The sequence below is a fragment of the Micromys minutus genome (genome assembly GCF_963924665.1).
Source record: "Micromys minutus genome assembly, chromosome: 11".
In the NCBI taxonomy this organism is placed as follows: domain Eukaryota; kingdom Metazoa; phylum Chordata; class Mammalia; order Rodentia; family Muridae; genus Micromys; species Micromys minutus.
The window spans coordinates 15,266,630-15,288,806 of NC_137980.1; the positions used below are offsets into that span (position 1 = coordinate 15,266,630).

Below are 22,177 nucleotides of genomic sequence, written 5' to 3' on the forward strand. Positions count from 1 at the left end.
GGGGTTGATAATGTAAAACATAACAGTTTAGAACAAATACACTAAAATATCATTTTTACCTTAAAGAAAGTTATTAATGCAAAACTGTTTCTCCTCACACTGCTTCCCAAGAAAAATGGAGTAACTAGTGACAGTAGCTCAGTCATACAGTCTACAGATTTTTCTCAAGTGGATATTCAAAACACAGAGGTTAATTAATAGAATCTTAAGTAGTCAATCCTGATTTGCAAAGGTGCAAGACTGCTCCAGTCCAGTCCAGAACTGCTGGGACAACCATGTCATCTCGTTCCTTTCTGCCTTTCAGGCTACATTCTCAAAAAATGTCTACAGTTGCTTTCTAGAAGTCAAGCATATTCTAATATCCAGTCTTAGGTTTCTGACACCCTTTTAATTTATTTTTAAATAGCTGACAATTCAGTATTTTTCAAAAGGTTAAGATTATGGCAATTGAGTGCCCCAACAATCAATTTGGAGAAGAAAGGCAAGGAATCTGTTTGCATATTTAAAAACCCTTCTTTTGTAATTTAAACACGTGACTAGCAAGCTCAGAACTACTAAGCAGAGTAGCTACAGTTTAGGCTCAGAAAAAAGAAATACCTTGATCTGCTGTCTTCGAAGCATGGCAAGCTCTCGCATGTCTCGGAATGGCTGAAGTAAATACTGGTACAGTTCAGTTGTAGCCTCTGCGAGGCTGCTGTAGGCTTCATCCTCCATCTGATACAGGTCCAAAAGCTCCACCATGCTTTCTATAGTCTTGTGCTTGTCCAAGAGCTGTGAACAAGAAAGTTTCAATACTAAGAAAACTAAATACAGTGGCTGATAATACTGTACCTGCAGAATCATGAAGTAAGCAGTTTGTACATCATCCTCATTCAAGTATCTCACTGTACAAGACCACAACCTGATTCATTAGAGAGAGACAGTAAACTACCTGCCTGCCTTTGAACTGTTGTCTAGTAAATGTTCTCCAATCACATGATGAAACAAAGCCAAAGAATACTCTATTACTATGCTGGTTAGTTGTTGACACAAATCTATATACATCTGGGAAGAAGGAATCTCAACTGAGGACTGCCTCCTCCACGGGCTAACCTATGAGCATTTCTATGGGGCATTTTCTTGATTACTAATTGATGCAGGAGGGCCCAGCCCACTGGGGGTGCTATCATTCCTGAACAGATGAGCCTGGATTATATAAGGTAGCTGAGTAGAAGCTATAAAAAAGTTTAGTAACATCCTCATCTATATAGTAAATATGAAAGCAACCTCAGCAATACAAGATCCTATCTCAAAAGCTACCTAACACCACCAGCATGAGACAGACAGACAGACAGACAGACAGACAGACACACACACACACACACACACAGAGAGAGAGAGAGAGAGAGAGAGAGAGAGAGAGAGAGAGAGAGAGAGACAGAGAGAGAGGGAGGAAAACCCACTACCACCCAAGCATCAAGACAGACCTATCCTAGGCCATTTAAAATGAAGAAAACAAAAAACAAAAAAACAAAAACAAAAACCAAACTCTTAAAAACTGAACAGAACTAGTATATTTCATATGCTTTTTTGTTTTACCACAATAAATTTATAACTAGAAAATTCTCAAAAAACTAAGATTCTGAAGAAATGGCTCAGCACATTTGTACTTTCAAAGGACCCACTTTTGATTCACAGCAACCACATGGTGGTTCAAAAACTGCTAAACTCCAGCGTCTACGCCTCTTCTGGCCTCCAGGGTCTCCAGGTATTCACACATGGTACACAATCATACATTCAGGAAAACACCCACACATACAAGATTTTTAAAAGTAACTTTTATAAAATCTAAAAAATAAAGGACATAATTAGAGATATATCAAAATAACCACAGAAATGTAGAAAATATTTTAAACTGATTATTTTATTTATTGTATTCATGAGAATGGTTCAAACTCTAATGCTAAATTGAAACATTTTGATACGTTGTATTTCTCACTATATATAAAATATATACTATGTTCTTTTCAGTATTCAACAAGCTGAAAATAGTCTTCTCAGGCTCATCAGAGCACAGGCTACTATCCCTAACATTTTGTCTGACAGGCAGTACAGAGAGCTTTCTGAAGGAGAAACCAAGAAAAGAAGAAGCAGTGTGAGAAGAACCCAAATTCATTTCCCAGTACCCATGTTGGATACCTCACAATTGCCCAGAATAAAAGGGTAACCAACTTCTGACCTCCTTTGCACACGTTCTCACATTTACATACTTATACACTGACATAAATGAATTCTCATAATTGAAATAAAACCTTAAAAAAACATTAAATGAAAATATAACATCAAAATTTTGGACATACAGAAAAGCAATACTTACAGGGGAAATGTATAACACTGAAAATAAATATTTTAAAATACATAAAAATCAATAAATTTCCACTTTAAAAACAGAAAAGGGTCAAATTAAACCTACAGTAAACAGAAGAAATAGAAACAAAGAGAAAAAAGAGGAGGGCTCATGAACTGCTCAGTGAGTAGGCATGCAACCCCAGGGAATTGCTGAAAGGAGAGAACACCACCCCCAACACACACACACACACACACACACTAAACATTTAAAAGTAAAACTGCCAGGCACAGTAACAGAGGCAGAATCTGTTGACAACCTACTCTTCAGAGTTCAGGCCAGCTAAAACTACATAAAAAACCCTTGTCTAAAATTTAAAAGGTGATTTTAAAACTGTTATCAATAAAAAAAGAAATCACTAAATAAAAGGTAATAAAATCAAAGGGTTGATTCTGTGAAAATAAAACTGTTAACAAGAGTTAATAAAAGGTTAACAAAGACAATACTAACATCAAAAATTAAAGAGGATTTATCCCTTATTGGTCCTGATCCTGAACAGCAGAAATACATTAAAAGAGAAGATTTGGGGGGTAAATATCTATATGGGTAGTATGAAGTTATTCTTAAGTGCTTCAGCTACACAAACAACTAAAGAACAGTTCTGGTATTCTTCTTGCTCCAGGAGAAGGACTCAGAATTGTTACATACTACAATTTGAAGGTGTGAATACAATAGAATAAAAATTAAGACTCAAGTCTCCAACAAAAGACTACAGTGTTTACTATTTATAGCATTTTCAGAATTGACCAGAGAATACCTTCTTACTTTTCCAACAAATATTTCATCCACACTACATTGCAACAGACTTCTTAGATTATAAGGGACACAATATGGATGTAGTTTCTTCTGTCAATGAACCTGCTTAAAGTCTACTGGAGAAATACACTAATCAAACTCAGATAAAACTTACAATTGCAATGTGAACACCCTGTCAAAGAGGCTCACCACTTGCAAATAAACTTGTAGATTCATGCACCAGGAAGGCCACAGGAATTCTATGCACAAAGGGAAGTAAGTTCAAATACTCAGGTTTCAAAGAATCAACAAGGATTTTTACACACACACACACATACACACACACACACACACACCTTAGCTTTGGTGTATATCACACCCACAATCCCAGCACTTGGAAGGCAGATGTACTTCAAGGGCATCCCGGCTACAGAGTGAGTTCCAAGCTAGCCTGGGCTACCCAGCCAAATATACAAAAAAACAAAACAAAAACTAAGATCAAAAAAGCAAAGAGAAAAACAAACAAACAAAAAAAAAAAAAAACCAACAACAAAAGCAACCAAAGACCTAAAAACAATCTTATCAGATAGCAAGAGACAGATGAGTTCACAGGCTCTATGTATCTGTCAATGAAGTTGTCAGTAACTGTCAGAAATTTTTAGATATAAATTTGGAACTGGAGAGATAACTCAACAATTAATAGCACTGGCTTCCTTCTTCCAAAGAAGAAAAGTTCAATTCCCACTACCCCATGGCAGCTCAGAACCATCTGTAACCAGTTCCAAAAGATCTGGTACCCTCTTCTGGTATCCAGGGCATCAAACACAAAAGTGGTGCACAAACATGCATAAAAAAAAAAAAAAAAACACACATATACATTTTTAAAAAGCAATAAAATTTAATTTATTAGCATTAAGGAAAACTACTAGATTTCTGAAGGAACAGGTAGCATCACTTTTAGCCAGGTGGTAGTGGTGCACACCTTTTAATCCCAGCACTCACCAGGCAAAGGAAGGCAGAGATGTCTATGCTTGAAGCAAGCCTGATTTACACAGTGAATTCCAGGACAGCCAGGACTACACAGAGAAACCCTCTATCAAGCAAAAATGAGGAGAGAAGAGGATGAGGAGAATTCAGGATGACTACTAGGTTTCTGACTACTAGGTTTCTCAAGTGTACTGAGCCTGGAACAAATGGCAATGCTTTTTTAGGAGTAAATCACAGATCAAAGGCAAAGCTTCAAAATGGCAGGATAAATGTTGAGGTTTGGTCTGTTGCTACATATTGTAATGCTGAATTCTGTACCCTAAAGGAATGGATGTCTAGGCCTATGAGTAAATTCTCATTTATAAGCTTTTGTTGTACAAACCTTGCTCCTCGATTTAAAGCTCTGACTAAATAAAATTGACTACAGCCAATTAATTACTGGAGAGGAATTAGAGGTAAGTAGGTTTTAAGTTACCTGGGTAGGGATGGAGAAGAGAAAGGAGTGAAAAAGAATCAGGTGGAGAAGGAGGAAGAATGGGAAGAGAGGAAGAAGCAACCATGAAGGGAGATGGATCATGAGCATGTGGCCAGAAGAAACAGCAAGTATTGGGGTACACTTCTGGGGAGGTAGCCGGGCCAGCAGTTAGAATAGATTAGGAGTTACTCCCCCACCCTCCAACTCCCCACCCCAGTAATTGTCAAAACCAAGTAAAATAACCATAGTCTGTGTCTCATTTATTTGTAAGCTAGTGGGGGAATAAGCTTAAATTGCTTGTATTACAGGTAAGTCTTATAGGGGTTACAAATATTCAAGGTAGTCCTCGTGCCCTCAGAAAGACTAACTGAAACAATCTAACAGAGTTGTATGAAAAATGCTGACAGTAATGTTTTAGAGCATTAGTTCTCAACCAAATACTGCAACTCTTTTAATCCAGTTCCTTGGGTAGGCCTTGTGAGAGCAGAGACAGGCTGACTCCCCGACAGGCATGCCACACGGGCACGTGCTCCACTATGTTCATTGTGGACTTATTTATAATAGCCAGAAGCTGAAAACAACCCAGTTGTCCCACGACAGAAGAATGAATGCAGAAAATGTGGTTTATTTACAAAATGGAATACTTACTACTCAGCCAATAAGAACTAGGACATCGTGAGTTTTTAGAGCAAATGGATGGAACTAAAAAATATCATCCTGAATGAGGTAATTCAGACCCAAAAGAACATGTATGGTGTGTACTCACTTATAACTGGATATTAGCCAAAAGAACAGAGTACCCAGGTTACAATCAAGAAGGCTAACAAGCCAGTTAAGGTTAAGAGCCCTAGTAAGGATACCTTAATCCCATTTGGGAGGGAGAAGAACCCAATAGGGGTGGGGGCAGAGGGAGGGAGGGATTTGGGTGGGAGAGGGGACAGGGAGGGAAATGGGGGAACATGACCAAGTATTGGGGGGACAGGAGTGAAACCCTGAGGTCCAGTAGAAAGAATGGAAACAGGTAACCTTGGAAGGTAAGAGGTGGGGAACCCTCTAAAATGTTCCAGAGACCTAGGAGATGAATGACACTCAAGACTCAAAGGGAGGGGACCTTAGATGAAATGCCCAACAATAGGGAGAAGGAACTCCATCTCCAGTAGAAAGACAGGGAATCAAGTAGAGGGATGGGGTTGCCATTCCATAGTTAAAAACTGACCCAGAATTGCTCCTGTCTAAAAGAACTTCAGGGGCAAAAATGGGGAAGAGACTGAGGGAAAGAAAATTTAGTGACTGTCCCAACTTGGGATCCAGCTCAAGGGGAGGCTCCAAGGCCTGATACAATTACTGATGCTATGGTGTGCTGCCAGACAGGAGCCTAGCACGGTCGCCCTATGAAAGGCCCAACAAGCTGCTGAAAGAGTCAGATGCAGATACTTAAAACCCAACCAGTGGACAGAAGCTGGGAGCCCCTGTGGTTGAATTAGGGAAAGGCTAAACTAAGGAGAAAGGCAAACCCCATAGGAAAACCTTCATTTTCAACTAACCTGGGCCCCCGAGATCTCACAGACACTGAGCCACCAACCAGGCAGCATACACTAACTAAATTGAGGCCCTGACATATATCAGGCAGACGACTCCCAAGTCTGGCCTCAGTGAGAGAAGAGGCACCTAACCCTTGTTAGGTAAGAGACTTGAGGCTCCAGGAACTCGGGAGGGCTGGTGGGGTGGATGGGAATATCCTCTTGGAAACGGGGGAGGGGGGAATTAGGAGGTAGGGATGGGGATATCGACTTAACTGTAATAATAATAATAATAATAATAATAATAATAATAATAATTAAAGTTTACTTGGGGCAAACACCAGCTATCATACTTTATTTTAGGCACTGAGTATAACAATGAATTCAGATTTATGAAAACAACATATATATGGACACTAAAATAATGTGGTAATTGATATATCACCACCCCCCAAATTCTAGGTAGAGATCAATGGTAGTGAAGACAGGAGTTTAGCTGTGTCAGTGGGTATTAATAAAATCAAAAAGGAAGAAAAACAAGAAAACCATTTTTGCCCCTGAAGTTTTTTTAGACAGGAGCAATTCTGGGTCAGTTTTTAACTATGGAATGGCAACCCCATCCCTCTACTTGATTCCCTGTCTTTCTACTGGAGATGGAGTTCCTTCTCCCTATTGTTGGGCATTTCATCTAAGGTCCCCTCTGTTTTTGTCTGCATTTGTTTTAAATGATATCATGGGGGGGGGGGAACTAAACCTGACTCAAAAATCCAGAAACTGTCTTGCTATGTCCCACACGGGGGGGGGGGGGGGGGATCACTAGTGAATTTTAACTCAATAGTATAAAATACAACCATCAGAAACCTGGGTGCTGGCCTGGAGGTACGTAGCTCACTAGCACATGTGATACCCAGCAAAGCCAAAGAAGAAAAGAACAATAAAAAAAGGGGGGTGGGGGGGGGGGAAACACAGGACTCAAAATAAAGAATGACAGAATGAAATGCAGCCAGTCTTCCATGTCCCTAAGGAGCTGGCAAGCTGCTCAGTAACTAAGAGCACTTGCAGAGCTTCAGGTCCCAGCACTACATGGTCACTGACTTCTCTAATTCCAGTTCCAGGAAACTAGGAACACCTTCTGGCCTCTACAAGCACCAGGCACATAAGCTGTACACAGACATCTACAACCTGTTAAAATACCTGCACAAAAGCATAAAGTTGACAACCAGCACCACAAAAATAAGTAACTAAAGAATAATGGAACATGGGCTTGGTGTGTTGGTGCACTCCCTTAATCCCACCCAGCACTTGGCAGTAGGCAGATCTGTGAGTTCAAGGTCAGCCTGATCTAATAGTGAGTTCTAGGACAGCCAAGGCTACTAGAGATCCTGTTTAAAAAATGTGAGAATTTAGAAAATACCTGTAAGAAGCATGACCATTAAAAAAAATGTTTTACTGATAAGTTCAGAAGGTTCTTTTGAAAATATGAATGTTAAAGAGGATGCAGGTAGTTAGCATGACAAGGGCCCATAATTCCTGAACCTCCCTTCTTCCCCTTGGCAGTTGGCCAACCACATCAGACTGTGAAGTCCAACTCTCAGCAATGGGATGAGACAGTCATCACACCTAGGTCAGTGATAAAAGATGGGAAGCCATCAGAACCACATCAGTTAGCTACTCCAGTTTGGGCTGGCACATACATAAACATCCTCGTTAACAAAAATAAATCACTGAGTGTGTTCCTTCTTTTGCTGGCTTTGCTCTGTGCTCCTTTGTGCAACACAAACAAAAAGGACCTGGGGCAGTGTAAAAACAACTTAATGCATATTCCCTTGATCCAGCAATTTTAAGTACAATATTGTACCTTACAGATACACTCTACTTGTAAATGTTAACACAGAGACACAAAAAAGATGAGCACTTGCTTAACATGCAGGAGTCCCCAGCACCACATAAAGTAGGCATAGCTGCACATGCCAAGAACCTTTAACAATCAGGAGGTAGAGTCAAGAAATCAGTCCAATGTCATCTTACATATGGAGTTGGAGGTCAAGCTAAGCTATGAGACCCTGTCTCAAAACTGTTTTAATAGATAAATCAAAACAAATCCACTCAATGGAGTCTTATATAGCTATTAAAAGAACTATAGCTTGTTATAGGAGAAATATATGGAATAGAATAAATGAGGCTCTAAGATCTTGGCCACTATTTGAAGAGACTCTTGTGAGGTTGCCTCCAAGAGAAGAAACTGAACAGACAGAAGAATGGGAGGTCAGTCACAAAAGAACAGACATAATATGCAGTCACTGATAATTGGATACTAACCACAGAAAGCTCTGAACACCCCAGAAACAACTCACAGACTATATGAAGTTCAAGAAAAAACAAAAGCCAAAAAAAGAAAAAAAGAAAATGAAAAACCATTATGCTTAATCTTTACACACCAAGAAAACCTTGACTAATTCCAGGTTACATCTTGTTTTACATGTACTTTATGCTCATTGTAACTAGTAAGATCTTAATGCACACTATCAAACCTTAAAAAAAAAAAAACAAGTACTGACAAAAATATATTCTCATACTTTTATGCAAAAATGCTTAAAATCTGTACATTTATCTTTGTTTTTTAAAATAAAGTTGTTCAATTAAAAAAAAGAATGGGAGATGGGAAATGAGGATGGCTGTTTTATTCATATTTTTTAAAATTCAGACATTAAACAAATACTTATGTGGGAGGGTGGGGGCAGGGAGTGGCTTCCTGTTAAGTCAGGGTTCTACTATGCAGCCTAGACTAAGCTTGAACTCAACTCCTCCTGTTTCGATTTCTCAGGTTCTGGAATTACAAGTATAAACTACTATATCTACTGTATAGATTTTTAATAAGGTCTTATAGACATTCCTTCCCCACTTCCCAAAGGAATTCTAATTTACCAAAAGAGGGGAGCGGTAACTAAATGATCTCTTCACAATAACCCAAACTATGTACACTTTTCCCATGGGGTGAGGCCATGATAGTCTAAAAATGATACATGCCTCTCTTCCGGTGTCCTGACTGTTCCAAAGTGGCAAAATCAGGTATAGACTGGAAAGAAGTACCTCCTACCATGGAAATGATTGATTAGTTTCTCATCATTGAGCCCCCTCAGATGCCATCAGAGTTCTAACTGGAGGCAAGACGCCCCCCATATGGCCTACCACCCTAAAGCATGCTGTACGCTACACAGATCAAAAACAATTAAAACAGGGAGAATCAGACAGGGGGTTCTAAATTTTTAATCACAAGCTTTTCATTTATACCTTTTAAAGGCAATAAATCCTTGCAAGAAAAAGTATATATATGAACCTTATCTTTAATTCTACTTGAAAGTTTCAAAAACAGCAAAATAATTAGTGAAAAAAGAATGACAGCAACATCTCTACATAACAAAGGGAAGTCACAAATGGTGTACAGCAATTCAAAGTCAGAAAGATAAGAACACTAAAGATAACTCAGTGCAAATAGTTATAGATACTACTTTCTGCTGAAATAAAAACATCAAGTGACTACATGGTTAACTTATACTAAGCTTCACAGGTATGTGCAAGTACTAGGGTAGAAACGTTTTTCAAATAGTAAAATACTTATCCAATATCTCCGACATGCCTTTTACTCTCTAACAGAGCAGTATTCAACTATGCAGCAACTGAACTTAATACTCTTGCAGAGTGAATTGCAGGGCATCTCACCTAACAATACTAATTTATTAATCTGTCTTTGCTATAAAGTTTCGTGTTTTCCAACACTAGATTACTTTAAAAGCAATGATAACTTTTAACATCAATTATACTTCTATTTCAATTCAAGTAATCTGAAAATAATCTTAAAATAAAAATGCTTGAATTACAATTTATTCAACAAACTTTAAATTGTCTCCTGTATGTAATTCATGATAACAAAATTCAATATGGACTGGCACAGGGGTGTGCCACCATCTACCTAGCATGGAGAAGGGTGACCAAAGAAAGGGGAAGAGAGACAATCATTATTCTGAAAAAGTTCAGAGAATAAACAAACTGTGCTTTGGACGTTCACCGGTTATAAACTGAAATGTCCAGGGTACCATGAATAATACAAGAGTAGGAAGGAAGGATGACATTGTTTAGGATGAGGCTGTTGAGAGGAACAGCACATTTAAAATGTGAGAAGACTCTAAATGAGAATGATGCAGGCTTGACAAATCTGAGAGCAGTCCCCGAGACACAAGGACGTAGATGTACCTGGATATAAAACAACCTTGCAAAGTATCTGCCAAGGGCCCAAGACCAATCAGCACAGCATAAGCAGTGACAAAAGGATACATGGAGAAGCAGAGACGTGGGAGTAAGGCTCTGTATTATTTCTGCTTCAAGATCTGACACAGACTGCTGGAGAGCACTGCCAACTCTCCCAGGACCCCCAGCACCAGCCACAGTTCAAAACTATCTATGTCTATAACTCCAGTCCTAGAGGATTTACTCTCTTCTGGCCTCCACAGGCACTGCACACACATGGAATACAGACATACACACAGGCTGAATACCTACACATATAATAAAGGGTGTGTGTGTGTGTGTGTGTGTGTGTGTGTGTGTGTGTGTGTGTGTGTTTTATTAAACTCTGACAAAGCTCTTCTGCACTTTTAGGGAATTATTTTGCAAACACAGAAACATGAAGTAAAGATTTACTAAGCATTACATATAACTACCTAAGCCTAATAAAGTAAAACAAAGATGTGTGTGAGAAAGAGACCGATGACCCAATGTAGGGTCTTATTTATACAACCTAGGCAAATACTCCTGTACATGTATTTCTAACCCCTTTTTTCTTTTTCCTTGAGACAGTCTCATACAGCTCAGGCTCACCTTGAACTAAGTACTTTGAACTTCTTCCCATCCTTCTGTCTCTACAAATGCTAGGCTTCTGAACCCAGGGCTTTGTGCATAGGAGACAGGTAGGTATTCTGCCAAATGAGACACCTAGCTAGCTCCTTTTCCCACTATTAGACAGAGTCTCACTATAGCTCTGACTAACCTGGAGTTACTTGCTAACTAGACAGATCCTCCTGCCTCTTCCTCAAGAGTGCTGGGATTAACAGGGAACCATCATGTCTGTTTCCCAAGCCCCACATGTGTACATACATACACACACACACACACACACACACACACACACACACACACTTTTTGTTCTGCCACAAAGTCTTTAAGTTACTTGAACTCCCATAGCTCAAGCAGGGGTTGAACTTGGCCACTCTATTTCAGCCTCCTAAGTATGTGGGATTAGAGGCTGGCACCAGACTCTGCTACACATCCTTTTTATCTGCTTCCATCTCAGGGTAATACTGGTAAGAGTGAGTTCTTAACTACCTTAAATCTAAAACAAAAATCTGCTTAATGAAATGTCTCCTCTAACACAAGGACACAGTCTTCTTAAAGTTTCTTAATAAGTACCAAATTACTTTTTCAGCTGAGCTCACGGACCTAGTGAACAGAACAGTGGATGTGTTACTAAATGGAGGGGTAAAGGGGAGAATGAGGACAGGGAAAAACTGTTAAATGGGTACAAAGTCATGGAAGAATAATTAGGGGTTCTGTTACATAGGTCATTATAGTTATTACTGTTCATATAGTCCAGAATAACAAAAATTTGAAAGAACTAAATGTATGACATGATAACATGATTAAATAAATACATAATATATAAATGCACTAAACTCAGTGTCCTACAACATAATTATCGTGAAAAAAAGTTTTCAAGGACCCCTAAAAACTATAGCAAAAGAAAAAAAGTGCCACTTTCCTTCTGAAATGGGTGCTAGAATCAGCTAACTACACGAGATACCCTTGTCACTATGATAGCAAGCTGGCACAGACAGTAACAACCCTACAACCCCACAGTGTCCCATGTATAGCCTGCCACAGTCCCAGGGCCATCATGCTCAAAGCCTTCCTACTCATCACTGACTCACAGGGACACAGGCTTTCACAGTGCCTCGTCTGTTCAGATACACAAATGCCCATTGTCTTACAACTGCCACTGCACTCCATGCAGTAATGTGTGATGCAGGCATATAACTCAGAATCAGCAGCCTACAGCTCAGCTATACAGTGCCAGAATTTTATATTATCCTTATATATATAATATTTATATAAGGATATTGTATGAAACTGACTTATACCACATAAATACTCCACTCCTTCCCAAATAGGAATAAGTCCTTTAAAAGAAATTGACATGTAGAATATTTCTTAAGAACAAAACCCTGGCATGCTAGGAAAATGGCTCAGTCAGCAAATGCTCTTTGAGTTCAGATACCCAGCACCCTTATAAAAAGCCAGATAAAAAGCTTGTACACAGTGGCATGCACCTATGATCCCAATGCTGGAGAGGCAAACACAAATTCCTGAAGCTCAATGGGTAAACCACAACTGAACAGTCAGATCCAATGTCAAAATAAGGTGGAAATCAACTGAGGAAGACGTCCAACTCTGACCTCTGACCTCCACAAGCAAGCACACACATACACACGAGCCCATACAAATATAATGAAAACTAACTAAATAAGTAATAAAACTAGGCTGTGCATGGTGGAGCAGGTCTACACTATCAGTACTATAGAGCCAAGAGGACGGAAGTTCAAGGTCATCATTGGCTACAAAGTCAAGCTACCTCCTAACTACATGAGATCCTGCATCTATACAAAGTAAAACTCAACTCTTTTGAAAAGCATATTAATAAAGTAAAGATAGAAGGAAGTCAATTACAGGCTATAGAGAGAATATTGTGTCTGTATGAATGTGGCACCCATCAAGAATAAATCTAATGGCCTAATGCAGGAAATAGGAGGTGGGACATCCAGGAGACAGAAAGGATTCTGGGAGATTTCCAGCAAAAGAACCGGGAAGATGGGATGAGAACAGAGGCATGGTACCTGAAGGCAGGTAACCATCCAAATGGTACAATGTAGATTAGAATAAATAGGTTATTTTAAGTTCTAGTCAGAAAAGAGCCTAGCTATATGGCTAAGGTGTTTATAAATATATTTTGAATCTGAGTCTTATTTCTGGGAGCATAGAGAGAGGGAAAATGACCTAACTTTTACAACAGGCAGTTCTCAACTATCAGACATGTCATACTCTGAAGGCACATAAGAATTCTTCCACAAAGATAATATTTTCAGTGGCAGTTGAACTCTTGACTCAACAATCAATGACTACCCAAGACTGAGGTAAAGATATGGAAGTACAATTTAAAAAGAAAAAAAAAAAAAAAAAAAAATCCCAACATTTTGAAAGAGCAGGTACTAAAATACTGATCAAAACAGCCAGCACTGTTAGTAGAAAGGAGAAAAATTATAACTAATGAACAGATGAGTATAAGCTTCTCACCTTCCTAGCACTGTGCCCCTTTAACAGTTCCTCATGCTGTGGTGGCTCCAACCATAAAATTATTTTTGTTGCTACTTCATAACTGTAAATGTGGTGCTGTTACGAAATGTGATGTAAATATCCTACAAACAACCAAAAGTGTGATAGTTTGTACATTCTTGGCCCAGGGACTGGTACTATTAGGAAGTGTGCCTTGTTGGAGGAGGTGTGTCACTGTGGGCATGGGCTTTAATACCCTCATCCTAGCTGTCTGGAAACCAGTAATCCGATAGCAGTCTCCAGATGAAGCTGTAGAACTCTCAGCTCTTCCTGCACCATGCCTGCCTGGACGCTCCCATGCTCCCACCTTGATGATACTGGACTGAACCTCTGAACCTGATAAAATGTTGTTCTTATAAGAATTGCCTTGGTCATGGTGCCTGTTCACAGCAGTAAAACCCTAACACAGAGTATAATGTAGTAAAACTTAGGGGCTACACCTGGTTTTTGTTTTTTTCTTTTTTCTCCCCACCACGTCCAAGGCAGGGTTTGTCTGTGTAGCTCTGGCTGTCAGCCCCGCCACTCCCTCTCTTCCATGATGATCCTATCTCAGTTTCAAAGCAAGAGTTCTTAACCATGACCAGAAACCATGAGCCGACAAATACATGTCCTTTTAAGTTGTTTATAATAAGCATCCTTCATGGCAATACAGTAAAAACTGAGTCTTAACCTTGAAAAATCAACCCTGCTATCAATAACAGAACTAGGCAGATTCAGAGGAACCATATCTTAGCCTTATACAGAGTAAAGAGCCACAAGAAATTTCTCATTACAAGAAAAGCACACAGATATTTGAACAACACTCGGCCCACATTTTTTTTCTAGTCACACTACCAAAAGTACTTTATAGCCAGCAAAAGGCCAAATAAGTAATAATGAAGAACAGTAATACTAATTAAGTTATAAATGAAGATTTAAGAAATGAAGAAAACTATAACCACACCTTCCAAATACACACACCATCATTATTACTAAGGAGTCTGTACAAGTTAGTCCTACTTTAGCAAGAAGGAATCACAGATTTGATCTGTGAAATAATTTGACTGGCACTATGCAACCTTGAACCCTTATCTAAAGGCTTCAAAGAAAGAGTGTAAGCATTTAGATCAGCAGTTCTCAACCTGTGGGTCAAGGCCCTCTTTCACAGCTGTCCCCTAAAGGCCATCAGAAAACAGATTACTTACATTACCATTCAACTGTAGTAAAATTAAAGCTACATATAAAGTATCAATAAAATTAATCTTATGGTTGGGGGGGGGGGGTCACCACAACATGAGGAACTGTATTAAAGAATCACAGCATTAGGTAGAGTGAGAACCACAATGATTTAGATCAAGAAGTCCAAAAGAACCAGGAGTGACAGCCTACCCCTGTAATTACAGCACAGGAAAATAGAGGCAGGAGCATCAGGAATTCAAGAGGCAGGAGCATCAGGAATTCAAGGACAGGCTGCGCTACTTGAGACCCTTTTCCTAGTGATTTTATTTTTTTATCAAGAAGAAAAAGAAAGCAAACAAGAAAAAAGAAACAAAACAGGTAGCAAGTTATGGCAGAAAAAAACACAAGGTTAGCAGGACAAGGCTAGGTCTGCAACTAAATTTGTCACTCCTTAACAATTTAACTCTAGCCAAAGCTATGCCCCCTTTTAGCCTCAACTTTAGACATTCACTTAGACTGGAAATTTAACTCAATGGTAGAGTACTGTCTAGCATTCAAGCTGGGTTCCACCAGGAATATTTAGGGCTCAATATCTAACTGGTGCTAATAAGCAAAAGTCACAGTCCTCAAAAGATGGAATGAAAAACTACAACATTCTGATTACATAAAGAAGAAAATAACCCATACTTATTGGAAGCTACCTTTATAAATGCTAAGTAGTTACCAATTTCATACAGTCCTAATTTGTAACACATCCATCCTTTGGTCATTTCTCTGCCTCTCATTAATTAATTAAGTCATTAATGACTTAATGCTATTAAGTCATTTCTCTGACTTAATAGCTAAGCATGCTATCAGGTGTAATGAGTCCTAATCGAAATCCAGACTGTTCTGAGTCCAAACCCCATTAAATTGTACACCGTGCCTCTTCTGACAGCATTTTCTACTCTCACTGGTTTTAACTGGAAAGATTTTGGAACTCAAAATATTTATATAAATAATAAATTCCGAAGTAAAACATCTTAGATCTTAAAGCCTCTATCATAATTGTGGCTTATGAGCTGAAACACCACAATCAATCATTTAAAGAGTACTGTGATTAGACAAGAAACAATTACTTGCAAAGTCTAGGTCTAAGTTAAGCTTTAAACCACCTATGCACACAGTAACACAACTCTTAGCTTGAACCAGCAGCAAAGATCTATTGCTATACTGTCCAATATACTGACCAAAGCAGCTCTGATGGCACTGTAGTCAGAAAAAAAAATGCCTTCCTGCTGTATAACAGAAGACCCTAAAATAAATCCATTAAAAAGTCCAAGACAAAACTACAAATAACAAATAGTACTTTTTATTTAGACAGGCTTTTAGTATATGAACTTAGAATGTGTCTGTCATCTAAAAATAATTAATACTGTATTACTATATAACTTGTAAATCCTCATAAACCATAATCTCCAGTCATTTTGTCACAAGGTGTACATATAAAAATTTTCAATAAGAAACAGACACAGGAGGGCTTTTTAAGCTCTTCCATACCAATTTTGAACCTAGGGTTTCATACACTATAGGGAAGTGTTCTACCACTGACCTATCTCCCCAGGTCTTAAACCTGTGATTGTCCCACCTGAGTGGCTGAGACTACAGATCTGGTAACCTTAAGGTTATTCCAAATATTTAACTCCAAATTCAAGCTTCACAGCCTTTCATAGGAGAACAGATAATTTACAACAGCAGTTTTTGTTCTGAATGTTGTTGATTTTTTGTTTTTGAGACATGTTCTCATATATCTTATCCCAGGTTGGCTTCAACTTGCAACACAAGTTCTAATCCTCCCCCTACCCCAACCAACCTCTCACACCCAAGTGCTGAAACTACAGTGTGGGATACTGCAGGAGGCTTACACAGTGCTGTAAATTGAAACCAGGGCTTCAATGTACAGCAAACACTCATAAACCAGTCTTCCAGCCCCTCCCCACCTGTTGCTGTGTAAAAGTGTAACAAGCTAAGAGTTGGGACACCCACATTATCCCAGTCAGAAGGCTAAGGGAAGAGGATCATAAATCCGAGAGGCCAGTCTGGGCTACATAAGGGAATTCTGTCTCAAAATCTAAAAAGTAACAATTTTAAGAAAATTTTAATCTAGTTTTTAAAAGCATCTTCCTTGAAGAATATACATTTATCAATTTATGAAAACTTTATTTACCTACAACTTTGCATTAAAAAGACATGCCTTAGCCACTAATGTTGAATGCTCTGAATTAGTGGTGGCAAAGCTGGGAATTCAATCTACCCTGTCAAGGGTTGATCTACACTTCTTTTAAATGGGAGGGTTGGAACTGTAGCTCAGTGGTAGAAGGATCTGCCTGCCTGCTATGTACAAGAACTTTTGTTTGAATACCCTAACTGGAGATACAACCTCCCTTAAGCAATTCACTGATCTTGAACAGAAACAAATATGGAATTTATAGACAAAAAAGTCATTCTATGAGGGTAGGTAGCAAATTCAAGAAAATTGAAGAAGGAAAAATATAAACAAGAACTTCATTCTAAAAGTATCATTAACTATTAAATCTGTGATTTACCAAACACATCTAATAATTTTGTCCAATTCCACAAGGTATGTTGAGATATCAACTAAAACACTAAGCCAAGTAGAAAAAAAACTCAGCAGAACTAATACAAGTGACATAAAATTGCTATAAAATAGATTTTACCCTAAAAAAAAAGTAGCTATGGTGCAGGCCTATCATTTCAGTTCTAGAGAGGCTGATGTGACATGTTGTTCTCAAGGGAAACCTGGGCTGTTCAAGTCTTACAGAGTCCTGTTTCACCAACCAATGCTACTGCCAAGGGATGGGGTACTTGTAGCTCATGGGCAGATCACTTAGCATACTGCAAGCCACCCCATACATCCTGACACAAAAAGCAAACCACTAATATAGAGAAGAATGTAAGCAGTAGAAGAGCACATAAACCTAAAGTTCCTTTGAAAGGTTCTTGATACACTGCCATCACTATGCACATGGAAGAGATCACTAATTAATCTCCACACTGAACTTAATCTTCCAGTGTAATTCAGGGTAGGTATTACAAACTTGTTATCATTGAGAGCTAGTCTCAAAATACTACTCAACTTCATAAAGAACTAAAAGATTATGTATTAATTGTTAATGAATTTATAGTAAACTTTTGTTTCTAAGACAGAGGATTCTTTAAAATTTACTTTGTTTTAGTTTTTTTCCTCTGCTAAAGAGAATAAAACAGTCCGGGAGTAGTGGCTCCCACCTGTAATTCTAGCACTCAAGAGACTGAAGCAGTAGAACCAAGAGTTTGGGGCCAACTTGGATACCTATTATTTTCCAAGCTACTCAGGCTACAGAATGAGACCTTAGTTTAATTTTTAACTTCTTTTATTTAAAAAATAAAACACAGGCTGGAGAGATGGCTCAGCCGTTAAAGGCTAGGCTCACAACCAAAAAATAAAACACCTTAAAGAGAATAAAACATCTAGTTAATACAATTTTAACTAAGAAAATGTGTTTTAGAAAAAAACTAACGCTCAAAATTGAGTTCTAGAAAACTAAGTTTTTGGAAGCTCATTTTAAAAGAAAGATAACTATTTTTTATTAAGTATCAATAAGGTTGAAACCAAACATTTCTAAATTAGAGATAACAAGCCTCTAGTTTGGAAAACACTAGCTATGATTTCTAGTTTGAGAAATGAGCACATATATATATATACATACATACCACTGAATAATAAAACACTCCTTTAAAAGTGAAAAAGAAATACAGGTTAATACGAACACTAGAAAGAACATATCTGTCACCTCTTTCCAAAAAAGATATCAAGGTAGCTGTCCCCAGAAAGTGAGCTAGTAAAGGGGAAATGTAGACAGATCCCTTGACTCTAGGAAGCACTGCAGGTGATGTTTACATACAGGAAGGAATGCAGAATCTGAAGAATCTTTCCTTCAAGACAGTCTGTCACCACTCCATTCTGGCTGACCTGGGACTCCCTATTCAGACCAGGCTGGCCTTGAACTCAGATCCACATGTCCCAAGTGAAGAGTCTTGATACAGGAAGTTGCAAATGTGCTCTAGTATGGCATATGAGAGAAATAATCTAGCAAAGACAAACACCAAATAGTCTAAGAAAAGACTAAGAACATTCCAGGTACCTGCCTAACACCAGTTAAACAAACAACACCGTCAGGAATAAAAATCCCCATGAAAAGGAGCTTTTCTTCAGCCCAACTGCAAGCATGGAATAGTGACATTAAGGCAGTAAACTGCTTTGAAAAGCTAGATACTGTCCATTAGAAGTAGCCTTGTTAGATTATACTTTTCAGTACGTTTCTAAAGAAGCTGGTTAGGAGGCATGACTTTATAAACACACTGCAGCGCTCCATCTGTATAGCCGTAATTTCCTGTTATTTAAAGAATCCAAGAATATGTTAAAGTTTTCACATTGCAAATAAAAGCATAAAGCATTCATGCCCTTGACCTTCCTTCTCCCTAAAACAGGAGTGAAACTTAAGCCATCTGTAAAGACTTCATGGTCTAAAATTTTATTTATGTCAATTTTCATTTGGGCAAGTCAACAACTTTTTAAAAAATGAATTTAGGGTTGGGGTGTAGTTCAGTGGTACACTTACAACACCACCAAACTCTGAAAAGTAAAATTTCGTACCTTCCTATGTTACCAGAGCACACAAGGCAAACAAAAGCAGATCAACTTTGTTCCATAAGACAACTATTTTCAGTACATAAACATGACACCCTGAAACAAGAGTCTGGGTAAGTTACCTTAGGGGCAGAGTAACATTCATTTGGTTTAAGTTTACAGAATACCTGTTTCTCTAAATGCTTTCATTTCTACCTGTATTTTTTTTTTAAGTAAACTGGGTACTTTTTAGTAAACTGGAGGGGGTGGGGAAAACCCAAAAGACTTCCCAAAGATCCTTCGCTGAGATAAGTAAAGAAAACCGATCACACACACCCCCCTTCTTCCTTTTCCCGCGGATACAAGACACTTCGCAGACCCCACACCCAGGTTCCAGTCCTTGGCAGTGAGACATCAAAGCCAGCCAGGACCGCAACTCTGGACTCACCTGCTGGATGCGCCTCCTGGCCCGCTGAAGCACTTCTTCGTAGCCCTTCTGCCGCAGCTCGCTGAGGCTTTCGTAATACTCCTCCGGATCATCCGTCTCGGTGAAGAGCACCTGGGAAAGGATCTTCCAGCCACACGTGTCCAGGCCGTGGCCCAGGTAGACCTGGAGTTGGTAACACAGAGCGTCGATCTCCTGCTCGGTCATCTCGGGGGCGCCCCCAAACAGCACGGTCCACATGCCGGACGGCTCTTCGGGGAACACCGGCAGACACGGCTCCAGCTGCGAGTTTACTGAGCACAGCTGCTGATGCACTGCCCGCAGATCCTGGAAGGAGAAAAGCCCGGCCCAGCTGCATTCTTCGGCCGGAGACTCCAGCTCCCCGGCGGACGGCGGCTGCTCCGAGTCGGGGAGCGGCTGTGGCGTCTCGTCCTCCTTCACGATTTCCAGGACCTCGATCTCCTCGGAGACCGCCCCGGAGGCACTCACCACCCGCACCGACGACACCGGGGGCGCCGGCGGGGCTGGCGTGGCACCGGCGGTCGCGTCTCGGGATTCGGCGCCTCTGCGGAGCGGGCTGGCCTTGGCCCGCGCGGGGCTACGGAGAGGACTCTCCGGTCCTTTGCCGGCCGGACCCCGAAGGGGATCCCCCCTGAGGCTGCGCGCGCTGCGCGGAGAGCCGCCCTCAGTCCAGGCCTGGCTCTTTCGTGGCCCCGGGCTCCGGAGCGCTGTAGAAGAGGCGGCGGCCTCAGGCCGACCCCTGGCCGCAGGGCTACCGGGCCCGCGGCTCCCATCAGACGCCGGCGTGCCCGCCTGTTCCCGGGAACCGCTCCTCTGTCTCTGGGCCGTCCGGTTGTGACAGGTTATAGCAAACTTGCCTTCGATCTCGTTCCAGGCCACAATGAACACAAACTTGTGCTTCTCGCGCTCGTCGAATACGTGGGGCCGCACCGCCACCCAGTCGGACTCGAGCGTCTCCTCCAGCGCGAACGACATGGTAGCTCCGGTGTCCGGCCGAGGGGGGCCGCCCGGCCGAGTCTCCGCGGTGGCCGCGCCCCCAGCTCACCCTTGCCAGGCGCTTTCAGCCATCTTAGCGCACCGGCCGCTCACCCACCCGCTCCTTTGTGGCTCGACTCTCCGAAGAGACAATACGCGGCTCGGAGCAGGTAGTTCACATGGTCACGTGCGGCCGGATCTGTTTACAAGCCGCTCGCTGCGGCAGCGCCGGGCCCTGGGCCGCCGGGCCGGCCTGCGCGAGGCCGCCGGGCTGCCTGCTGAAGCGCTGAGGCGCGCGTCCGCCGCTCGCCGGGGCCGACCTCCCTGCCGCCTCTCCCTCTGTGCCTCCCGCCGACCGCGCCGAGCCAGCCGGAACCAGAAAGCCGACTCCTAAACCTCCAGTCTCAGCATCGCCACAATGTTGCCATTCGGGTGTGACGTCGGCGGCTCCACGAGGGACGTAAACACGGGCACGTGCGGCACGCTGCTGACGCGGCGGCAGCGGCGGCGGCGGCGGCGCGCGTCCCGCCCGCCCGCGCGGCGGTGCCCCGCCCCTCTCCGCGTCCCCCAGCAGCGCCTGCGCGCCACCGCGCTCCTGGCCCTAGCCCCGCCCACACACACCCCTACTCCCCCCCCCCCCCCCCCCCCCAGGCTCGGAGTTTGCGGATGAGAGATGATGCTGTTCTCCGTGAGAAGAGGCGGCTATGCCTGGCTGCACAAGTGGCCTTGAACCTGAGACTTTGTTCAGGGACCCTTATGTAGCTCTCCTTCACTCTGGATGAACAACTGTGCTCAGAACGTACCCTAGACAGCCCAAGAACTCTGCTACACTTTACAAGGCTAAGCCCAAGGGTTCCAGTCTCCCCTGACATCCTTCAGACACAATTTAAGATAGACAAGTATCCGAAGACAACTCAGTAGAATACGGAGACAGCAGGAAAATTCAGTCGTGTCCTAAAGACCGTAAACATTCATCTCAATTTCTCCATCTTTTATTGCTTCGGCTTTCCTCATTGGGTACTGTTCTGAGAATCTCTTTGGGCAGTCACTGTGCTAAAGTTTTGAAGTTGTATTCAATTATCAGAGTTCCCAGAAAGCACAAACAAAAAGTTGTTATCAGCCTGGAAGGCAGTTCATGACTATAATCCTAACTCTTGATGAGTAAAGGCAACAAGATATGGAAACTCAAGGCCAGCCGGAGCTACAAAAGACCTTGTTTCAAAAACTAGCCATAAGAATCTAATTATTCATACTAAACTATGTTGAAACATTCCTAACATTGTCTAGGAGATTTATAATCCTTTATATTACTGATGCTATCCTTCCTGTCACTGTCCAAGTGATCAAGCAGGTGTGCCACAGTAAT

The 22,177-nt window shown here is 41.1% G+C and overlaps 1 protein-coding gene across 2 annotated transcripts in view; it reads right to left on the reverse strand.

Moving 5' to 3' along the window:
- Positions 1-21,196, reverse strand: part of JMY (junction mediating and regulatory protein, p53 cofactor) — a 55,332-nt gene extending 34,136 nt beyond the window's left edge. For both annotated transcript variants that reach the window (XM_080925093.1, XM_080925092.1), the window contains exons 1-2: positions 19,819-21,196; positions 598-771 (exon numbers count right to left, since the gene is read on the reverse strand). In XM_080925093.1, the coding sequence (XP_080781219.1) occupies positions 598-771; positions 19,819-20,811 (1,167 nt within the window). In that variant the 5' untranslated portion in view covers positions 20,812-21,196. The remainder of the gene's footprint in view (positions 1-597; positions 772-19,818) is intronic.
- Between the last annotated feature and the right edge of the window lie 981 nt (positions 21,197-22,177).